The following is a 10694-nucleotide window of genomic DNA, read 5'->3' as shown; positions in this document are numbered from 1 at the left end:
TACAAGTTGAGAAGCTTATTACTCTTGGGTGCTTGGTACCCTTGAGCTTGTTCCTCTTGGGTGCTTGGGCGCCCTAGACGGTTGGTGGTGTTCGGAGCTCAATCATTGTGGTGTAAAGCTCCGGGCAAGCGTCGGGGTCTCCAATTAGGTTGTGGAGATCGCCCCGAGCAATTTTACGGGTACCGGTGACCGCCCCCAAGGGTTGCCAAAGTGTACGGGTTCGGTGACCGCCCCCAAGGGTTGCCATTTGTACGGGTTCGGTGACCGCCCTCAAGGGTCCCTTAGTGAAATCACGGCATCTTGCATTGTGCGAGGGCGTGAGGAGATTACGGTGGCCCTAGTGGCTTCTTGGGGAGCATTGTGCCTCCACACCGCTCCAAACGGAGATTAGCATCCGCAAGGGTGTGAACTTCGGGATACATCATCGTCTCCGCGTGCCTCGGTTATCTCTTAACTGAACCCTTTACTTATGCACTTTACTTTGTGATAGCCATATTGTTTCTTGTCATATATCTTGCTATCACTTAGTTGTTTATCTTGCTTAGCATAAGTTGTTGGTGCACATAGGTGAGCCTAGTTGTTGTAGGTTTTGTGCTTGTCAAATTAACCGCTAGGTTTATTCCGCATTTGTTCAAGCCTAAACCGTAATTATTTTAAAGCACCTATTCACCCCCCCTCTAGGCGACATCCACGATCTTTCAGCTGGGGTGGTAGTTTTCGCTCGTGGTTATGGATCACAATCCACATGTGCTCTGTTGGAACGTGAGGGGTTTAAACAACCTTGCCAAGAAGCATTCTGTTAGGGAGTTTGTGGTGGCGGCTAAGGTCAATCTTGTGTGCCTACAAGAGACTAAGCTTGATGTAGTGGATCCTTTTACTGTTTTGCAATGCATTGGCCCATCGTTCGATGGGTTTGACTACGTGCCTGCTGATGAGACTCGTGGGGGTATTCTTCTCGCTTGGGACAGCATGGTTTTGACTGTGAATTGCGTTGCACGCGACGCCAACTCCATTACCGGGCTCGTGCACGAGAAAGATGGATCAACTTGGTGGATCACGGCAGTTTATGGACCGCAAGGGGAAAGCCCCAAAACGCAATTTCTTTGTGATCTCCATGCTTTGAGAGCGACACGCCCAGGGCCTTGGATGGTTTTTGGGGATTTTAACATTATTCTATGGGCGGAAGACAAGAGCAACAATAACATCAACAGGCGCATCATGAGGAGATTCAAGGAGTTTGTGGATAATAACGAGCTTAAGGAGGTTTACATGCATGGAAGGAGATTCACGTGGTCTAGTGAAGGGGAACATTCTGTGATGACTAAGATCGATCGAGTGTTGGTTTCGGTGGATTGGGAGCTTAGTCACCCAGACGTTCTTCTCCAAGCCCTTTCCACCAACATCTCGGATCACGCCCCTCTTCATCTTTCTACATCAGCCCCTTTCTATCATAAGAGACGCTTTCGCTTTGAGATGTATTGGACCAAGTTGGAGGGATTTGAGCAAGCGGTTCGGGACGCATGGGTTTGTGATGCGAGCATCGTGGATCCTTTCAAGAGGATGGATGCCCTTCTGAGGAATACCGTTGTTTCGCTGCAAGCTTGGGGGCAGAGGAAGACGGGGAACATTAAGGTTCAGATTGCTATAGCCAACTACATTATCCTTAGGTTTGATCGTGCCATGGAGGTGCGTGATCTCTCCCCTGTTGAGATTTGGCTTAGGAAGTCTATCAAACAGGCGTTGTTGGGGCTGTCCTCGCTGCAAAGAACCATTGAGCGCCAGCGTTCGAGGCTGAGGTGGATCCGCGAAGGTGATGCCAACACCAAGCTATTTCAAGCAGTGGCAAACAAACGACGTTCGAAAAACTTTATCCCTCACATCCGGCACAATAATTATCTCATCACGGACCAAGACAGGAAGGGAGAAATCTTCACGAACGCATATGAACAGCTGCTAGGTCATGCCACGTCGAGAGAGGCTGACCTCGACCTGAACTTTGTGGGTATGGAGACCCACGACCTTCTCGAGCTAGATAACATCTTTACGGAGGAGGAAGTTTGGAACACCATCAAGGAACTCCCGCCTGATCGTGCCCCTGGGCCAGATGGATTTGGAGCGGCTTTCTATCAGAGGGCGTGGCACATCATCAAAAACGATGTCATGGCCATGATGATGAAGCTATATGTTGAGGATGGAAGAGGTTTTGGGAAGCTTAAGAAAGCACACATTGTGCTCATCCCTAAGAAGCCGGATGCAGAGGTGGTAGGGTATTTTCGACCTATTAGCCTTACCCATAGCGCTGCAAAGCTGTTCGCCAAGATGCTTGCTAACCGGGTGAGAAGAAGAATGAAGGATATCGTCACGACCAACCAATCTGCGTTTATATGCGGCAGACATCTACACGACAACTTTCTTTTGGTGAGACAAGTGGCTAGAAAAATACACGCTCGGAAATAAGCTGGGGTGTTCCTGAAGCTAGACATCTCGAGGGCGTTTGATTCTCTCGCGTGGCCCTTCCTGTTTGAAGTGTTGAGGCGCAAAGGTTTCGGGCAAAAATGGTTGGCTTGGATTGCCATCTTGCTTAGAACAGCTTCTACCAAAGTGATCGTCAATGGCACTCCAGGAAGAAGCTTCACGCTTGCTCAAGGCCTTAGATAAGGCGATCCAGTGTCCCCCCTCCTGTTCATCATCGCTATGGATGCGCTATCTTGCATCATGGTCAAGGGTGCTGAGATGGGTGTGCTACGGCCGTTCTTGGGCGTCAGGCCTAACCAAAGTGTCTCGATATATGCCGACGATGTGGCTCTGTTTGTTAGGCCGAATGAAGTGGACCTCAGGTTTGCTACCATGGCGCTAAAGGCTTTTGGTGATGCGTCGGGCTTGAAAGTGAACTATGGCATGTCCTCTGCTATCCTTATTCATGGCGACGAGGAAGACAAGAGCAGGGTTGCTAACCTGCTGCAATGTGAGTTGGGGAAGTCCCCCTGCAAGTATCTTGGCATGCGGCTCACTATTCACCAGCTGAAGAGAACAGATTGGCAGCCTATGTTGGACAGAGCGAAGAAGTGTGCGCCCGGCTGGCAACGCGGTTTTGCTGCAAAGATCTGGGCGCCTTGTGCCGGTCAAGTCCGTTGTCGCGGCCAAGCCAATCCACCACTTCATGATCACTGATGCGCCGGACTGGGTTTTTGAGGAGCTGGACAAATGGATGAGGGCATTCTTTTGGGCGGGTCAGGAGAAGGTCACGGGAGGCCAGTGCCTGGTGGCCTGGAACGCGATATGCAAGCCGACGTGCTTTGGAGGGCTCGGCATTAGAAACCTTAAGTTGCAGGGTCTTGCGCTTAGGGTTCGGTGGGAGTGGTTGAAACGCACAGATCCTGAAAGACCTTGGCAGGGATTGTGCATGATCAAAGATGAGGAGGCTCGGGCAGTTTTCGATAGCCTAGTTAAGATCGAGGTGGGAGAGGGCACCAAGGTCCTTTTTCTGGAGGGATCGTTGGATACACGGTTTCGCGGTGGTTGACACTCGCATTAGAAACAAACGTACGGTCAGCGAAGGGATGGATAATGCAAGGTGGCTGCAAGATGTTAATGGGGAGCTGAATTTCGTGGGTCACCTGCAGTTGGTGCACCTAAACCTGGCCATCAACACTGTCCAACGGGATACCAGCTCTCTGGATCATTTCTCTTGGCCCGCTGATCCCTCTGGTCTGTACTCTGCCAGGTCGACCTACTAGAGACTTTGTCTTGGTGATGAAAGGGCTCCTTACGCTTCATGCATCTGGAAAAGTTGGGCACTTCAAAGTGCAAGATCTTCATCTGGCTGGCTGTGCAGCACCGCATTTGGACTTCTGACAGGAGGGCAAAACATGGCCTGCAAGACAACCCATCGGTTTGCTATACATGTCTGCAGGACGAAGACAATGTCGAACACATCTTGGTCAGATGTGGGTATGCCCGACAAGTGTGGCATATTTGCTTTGATACGCTAAAGTTGGCCACCAGAGCTCCAGTGATTGAAGACTCCTTCCTGGATTGGTGGATTGAGACTAGGCCGGGTATGCCCAAGGGCCTCAAGCGAGGATACGACACCTTCATTATCTTAGTCGGATGGGAGCTGTGGAAGCAACGGAACGCGTGGGTGTTTAACAGGCTGCAGCAGCAGAGGACCCCGACTGAGCTGGCGGACAGCATCTTCCGAGAAGTGCAACAATGGAGACTAGCCGGTGTTGGAGTTGGTGGTTTAATCCAGTTTGTGAGAGAGTAGCCTTAGTTTTTTTTTTTGAGAAGAAGAGAGAGTAGCCTTAGTGTGTTGGGTTCGGGTGTAATGGGTGTTGGCCGGGCCTAGAGGGTTACTTCTGGCCCGTGCCTATCTCGTACAAATTTTGTCTCCTCCTTCTATAAAAATATGGTATGCCTTTGGCGTACTCTTAAAAAAAAATCTTGTAGTGTTAGGTGGGCCCGTCCTTAAGCCCACCTGTTCTACCTCATCATGTTTTTTCCCCGTAAAAACTATACGAAGAAAACAATAGCCGGGGTTGAAAATGCAAAGTGAAGTTCTGAAAAGCTCGAAGTGCTCGCCCACCAGGCTTCACCGGTGCGCTTCTCCATCCTCTGCTCCGTTGTCCCCCCTCCTTCTCCAGCACAGAAACGTCGGGAAAGAGAAACGGCGCAGCGCAGCGGAAGGCGAACAGGGGCAGGAGGAGACGATGCAGTGGTACTTCGTGGCGGCGCTCCTCACCGTCCTCACCAGCTCGCAGGCAACGCCCCCTAACCCCCCCCCCCCCCCCCCCCCCCCCCCCCCCTCTCCTTTTTTGTCGATTTAATCACACCACATCGGGCGCCAGATCTGTACCGGAACGGGAATTGATTACGGAATTCGATTGGTGTGCGGGTTTCTGTTTTCCGTGACATGGCGCCTGCGCGGCAGAGGACTAGAGGCGGCGGCGGCGGCGGCTTCGATCTACCGGTGCTGCGCGCAAATGCAGTCGTGGTTCTCTGCTCGTGAACAACCGCGGTTCAGAATAATGGCGGCCTGGACTCCTGGAATGGCCGGGACGCTAGCAAGATGCGCTCTGTTTCTCAGTTTTTCTTTGCCAGTCTCGAGATGTACTGAACCAGTACATTGTAACGCGCCGAGAGGTGATCGGTTTTAGTTCATTTGAACATGCCCTGGCTTTGGGTTGTTGTGAAAATACCGACCCCCCTAGTGAGTTGGTCATGGTCATTGCGCAGTCTGGAACCCAATGAAGGTTGACCAACAATAGTTAAATAAGCCTGGAATGTTGCACATGAGTTGTTGTTTGACCTCATTTGTCGAGTGTTTCTGATTGCATTACATATGTGCAGGGTATATGGACCACGCTCTCTCAGAGCAATGGCAAGTATAAGTATGACTATGCGACCATTCCATTTCTCGCAGAATTCTTCAAGGTACATATATTGCAATTCTCTGGAATCTTATGCTATTGCCCATAACAATCTCTGGACCAATATATCTGCTTTAACCCGTGTTGCAAATATGTAGAGTAGGAGACAATAATTTTGGGACATTTACATCTGTCTATCCTAAGTGGTGCAAACATGTAGTCTAGGCCTGCAGACTATGAATTTGGAACTCCATAACTCTTTACCGTAAGTGGTTCAGATATGCAGAAGACAGTGATTCATCTTATATCAGTTCTGACATTACCCCATTCTCAACGCAGTTGTCAGTCTCGAGCTTCTTTCTTTGGAAAGAATGCCAGTCTTCATCACCACCAAGGATGACAAAGGAGTGGAAAAGTGTGCGACTATATCTTGTTCCTTCAGTCATATACCTCATCCACAACAATGTGCAGTTTGCGACCTTGACTTATGTTGATCCATCGACCTATCAGATATTGGGGAACCTGAAAATTGTTACAACTGGAATTTTGTTCAGGTGTGCCATGTGCCTCTTCATAACATTGCCTGTGTTTTTTGCTTCCTAATACTATTAGCATGATATAATATGTTTTTAATTTCCAAGTACTGCCTGCATTCAGTCTTGTATGTGGTTCATGTCAGACTTTGCTCCCTGTTAACAAAACTCAGATTTGATGCACTCTAAAATAGTCAAACTGATTGAAAACAATTGAATGGATTTTTGGGAAAACCTATTCTGGTTTTGTTCCAGAACTAAGCAATTAGCTTACTCAGAATTTCAATTGTGACCATTATATATCTTGTGGTTTTATTTCACCTCAATGTTTTACCTTTTAAGATCTGTCTAATATGGAAATCTTGGCAAATACATGGACACTCCCTCCAATCTTCCTGCACAGCTATATTGTTCCCTGTTGGCTACACTGTACAATCTAAAATGCTTATATCCTTTTGATGGCTTGCATCACAAAGTCAAAATTTTCACCTAATCAGTGCATGCATTGTTGTGGTTTCAGAGTTTCTTGCAATGTAGATATCAATAATCTTATGTTTGTTTCTCAGAGATTAAATTATTGGGTTCAAAATCGTTTTATTACCTGTAGTAAGTTGCTATATTATGAGAAAGTTTCTGGTGCATCCCACCCTTAGATGCACGCCTGTGCACACTCTACAGAGGTCCTCAAGCATGCTGCATGTTTGAACACAAAACACATGTACCAGGAAACTGGAATTTCAGTGTATAGTAGCTTTATCTTTTTTCCATTGGTTTATTTTGGGTTTCTTTTCCAGTAAGATATGTATTCGTTTTTTCTGTTTCTCCATGCATAGATCAAATTCCGACTTGAAACTTTGTGACATGATAGATTGTTTGGTGCCACTTGTCATCTTTCCAGAATTTTTTCCATGACATTTGCATCTTTAATCTTTTTGAAGTGGATACATGGACCATGGTAGTGCACCTAAACGTGAGATGCAGTGTATACACGCTCATACTATTAGTAGAGTTAATATTCTACATAAGTAGTCAGTGCAAATGGTACTTGATTCTTTCTCCCCTTGATTGACTAATGCTGTTTTGTCTGCTAATTGTGCCAGGCTTGTCTTAAAGAGGAAATTATCAAATCTACAATGGATGGCAATTATTTTACTTGCTGTGGGCACTACTACAAGCCAGGTTTGTTACTATTGCGAAATTGTCCTGTTTTATTATATTACTCCTGATATATGGTCCCACGTTTTTTGCAACATTCCAACATATATAGAAATCTGATTACTAATGAACTAACAGTGCAAACTGATCTCAGTTTGCCTGGTCTTGACATTTTTAATTAGGATTAGAGGTATATTTATATATACACACGAAGACTAAACTATATCCATGTAATCACGGTACTCTATGCTTACTTTGACAACACTTTAAGCTAGTAGCGTGTTATCACAAGGCATTGGCATGTTAGCACTTAATACTGTTTTGATGGCCTATACTTAAACATTAAATCCATAACACGTTATTGTATCAATGCTTTTCACAAAGTGGTTGTTACGCATTACTGTATTTCAAGTACAAAACTAGTAGCGTGTGTTAAAAGGTCTCTATAGGCGTAAAATGAGTCACTTGTTTAGTTATTAACTAAAACATGTGGTCGTTAGTCTAGTACTCCCTCCGTCCGATAATATAAGACGTTATTACATCGCATATACTCACATATGGTATGTAATAACGTCTTATATTATGGGACGGAGGGAGTAATTAGTACCTATTAGACTAGAATTCTGGCTCCCTCATGTAGTTACTGGCAGCAAGGGTCGAAGCTGGTACCAATTCCGATTACTCTTTTGCCCTTTGCCCCATGAGATCTCCGTTATTTTTCCATTTCATTACATATTAGCTATAATTAAAGTTGGAAAGGCGTACTTATTTTAAGATCTTTTCTCATGGTTTTTTCTTAGTAAAAAGACAAAACAAAAATTTAACTTATTCGTCTTGCACTTTTTATTGTCCCTGTGTATGAATTTAGATTGTCTTTTAAGTAATTATTCTGCCCCTTACAGGTCAAGGGATGTGGAGATGCACCATGTGATTCGGTTTTCTCAGCACCATTCCAGGGTTACATGCTTGGGATACTTTCTGCTTGTCTTTCTGCACTAGCTGGAGTCTACACTGAGTACTTGATGAAGAAGAATAGTGATAGTCTGTACTGGCAAAATGTACAATTATATACGTAGGTATCTATATCTAGACACTGGTCTATTGTCTAGAATTACACAGCCCTAACTCCCATTTAACCATCCTCTGTGCACAGCTGCCTGCGTATCCCATGAACAGTATTTTACATTCATCTTATGTGCTGTCAGGTTTGGAGTTATCTTCAACATGGGTTGGCTTGTCTATGGTGACTTCAAGGCTGGGTTTGAGATGGGTCCATGGTGGCAGCGTCTTTTTAATGGCTATTCCATCACAACATGGATAGTTGTGTTCAACTTAGGGTCTACCGGTCTGCTAGTGTCATGGCTGATGAAGTATTCTGACAACATAGTAAAGGTTAGATCGTCTAGACTATGCATATCAGAAAACATCTTAAATTTCAGTTCCTTCTCCTAATGCCTGCAAAGTGACACTATAGGTCTTGTTTGCATGCCAATTAGTCGTATTGCTATTTTTTCAGAGAAAACTGTTGATTTGACCACCCGCTCTCCTTTCGACAACTCTTTAGATTCCTTTGCACCTCTGCTGAAGAAAAAAGAAAGGAAGCTAACAACCCACAGTTTCTCATCTGACTTTGATAATATGATGATTATGCTTTTTGTTTCATCGTTTTAGTTTTATGAACTTGCAATTGAAACTTTGTTTCCTGAACTTCTGTTTCAACAGGTGTACTCAACTTCAATGGCCATGCTTTTAACAATGGTTTTGTCTGTATATCTTTTCAACGTGAGAGCTACAGTTCAGGTAGGAATATTCTTTTTGTGTTGTAATCTTTTTGTTTCTTGTCAGTTTCATAGTTACATGTTTGGAGATGGACTATCCTTGGTTATTTATTCGTTCTAATACATGATTACTGCCCCTGTATTGCAGCTTTTCTTGGGCATTGTCATCTGCATAATTTCCCTCCAGATGTATTTTATGCCTGTACACACGCTAGTTGAATTGCCACAAACATTGCCAGCTACAGCGAAGTAGGTACAGTCTACTGTTATCTGACATGTTGATCAGAGTGATGGTGTACTGTTGATCGAGGGAGCAGCGTTAGTTGAGTATCTTGGGCTCAGCTTAAATTGAGTCATCCTTTGAGGCTAGTAGGCTACAATGTTCAAAAGATTCTTCGGTTAGCATCACGTTGCAGGGAAGGTAAATAATCATTGAAGTGAACACATGATATTAGTGGACAAAAGGCTAACTGCTGGTGGCTTTGCTAATTTGTATTCAGGTAGACGATGAAGGCTGATTGCTATGTTCTTTTGAATTTAGAAATGGAAATATGTACACATATTCTCCAGTTAGTTTGAAATGGTTTACTAACCATGCTCTAAAATTTTGTCATTCACATGGAAGAGTAGATACAGGACTGGTGACTAAATATGAGTTAGATGCCGGGCAGATCTCATACATTACATTCAAAGTTTTGATAATACTTGCTTAACACAGAAATCAGGTTGTGTGGTTGCCATCCTGCCAGATGGTATACTCTGCCGGTAAGTGCGTCTAGCTTTTCGTTGCAGTTACCTTGGTTTTTGATCACCAGCAACTGGACATACACGGCATAGCACCCTTGAATATATTCAATTAATGAACCACTTGTACTTATGAGGACCTCTCTCCCATTATACTGCTGTAGTGCCCATTGGTCTGCACCTTATTGCAAGATTAGGAAGCCATGATATGCCGATGGGATGTTTCCATGGAAAATATAGAGGCCATGTGGCTTATATTGACGTACTCAGTGATATCTGGAAATGCATGTAAGATGGTTGTTGCTCACTGAAACAATCTAAGTTGGTTTAACTATGCTTGAATAGTGTTCCAGTTCTCAAGTATAGCTCATTTCATTTCTGCTGAAAACCTGCTTTGGGTTTTGGCCCTGTATACAATATTTTGTATACATAGCCATGATAAGGGTACTTGTTAGGACCTGTTTCAGAAATAATAAAGCCAAATGCGTTCAATGCAGCATTGGCCAAGGACGCCATACCTACGCCTTTTTGCAATTTCTGTGTGCTCTTGCTGATCCTTTTCTTTCTAGCCAAGTTGTATGCTTTTTGAGTGTCAACATTATAATATTCAGATTCTTTCCCCTCCCTCAAGAAAAACTTTAGCCTCCAAATGTGCTTCTCCAGTCTACTTCCTAGTGCCATAAAGACTGGCACATCGATCATATGAATTGGGGACCTTGCTTTTATCTCGCTAGTATGACTTGCTTGCCCTGTACAAATGTTGGTCTAATGTTTCCTAAAATTATTTTACCTTATGCATTATAGTTTTGCTTAATATGATTAAAGTTCTACAAGAATTACATGTGTGAGGAGTGTGAAGATGTCAAACTGAAATCATGCTCGTCAGTAGAAATCAGCTTACCGTTCCTACTTCCTACTGTGCATTTCTACGTAAAGCTTAAAGTACGAGATAACGCGATTAACCCCTATTTAGGCCTCAATTATTTGCACCTGAGCTCCAAGTACGATATATATTGCCATGTACAAGAAATTCATCTTATTGGTGCATATTCTGTCGCAGATGACAAATGAGCAAATTATATTGCCCTTTGTTGCATTAAGGTCGTTGTTATAGA

At 44.5% G+C, this 10694-nt stretch overlaps 1 protein-coding gene across 2 annotated transcripts; it reads left to right on the top strand.

The window, feature by feature from the left end:
- The first annotated feature begins 4534 nt into the window (after positions 1 to 4534).
- Positions 4535 to 9440, top strand: LOC109740465 (CMP-sialic acid transporter 1). Of its 2 annotated transcripts, XR_006666119.2 has the most exons (9): positions 4535 to 4760; positions 5350 to 5433; positions 5709 to 5923; positions 7003 to 7081; positions 7960 to 8129; positions 8263 to 8449; positions 8780 to 8857; positions 8984 to 9256; positions 9336 to 9440. XR_006666119.2 is itself a non-coding variant. In XM_045230718.2 (8 exons), the coding sequence occupies exons 1-8, from the start codon at positions 4545 to 4547 to the stop codon at positions 9086 to 9088; spliced, it is 1134 nt and encodes a 377-aa protein (XP_045086653.1). In that variant the 5' UTR covers positions 4535 to 4544; the 3' UTR covers positions 9089 to 9440. The 2 variants fall into 2 exon arrangements, 1 of the variants encoding a protein (XP_045086653.1); XM_045230718.2 differs by having other exon boundaries at positions 8984 to 9440.
- Positions 9441 to 10694: the final 1254 nt, after the last annotated feature.

Source organism: Aegilops tauschii, chromosome 7 (assembly GCF_002575655.3).
Source record: "Aegilops tauschii subsp. strangulata cultivar AL8/78 chromosome 7, Aet v6.0, whole genome shotgun sequence".
Classification (NCBI taxonomy): domain Eukaryota; kingdom Viridiplantae; phylum Streptophyta; class Magnoliopsida; order Poales; family Poaceae; genus Aegilops; species Aegilops tauschii.
Note: the sequence above shows the minus strand (reverse complement) of the source record. Positions and strands in the feature narration are given on the sequence as shown.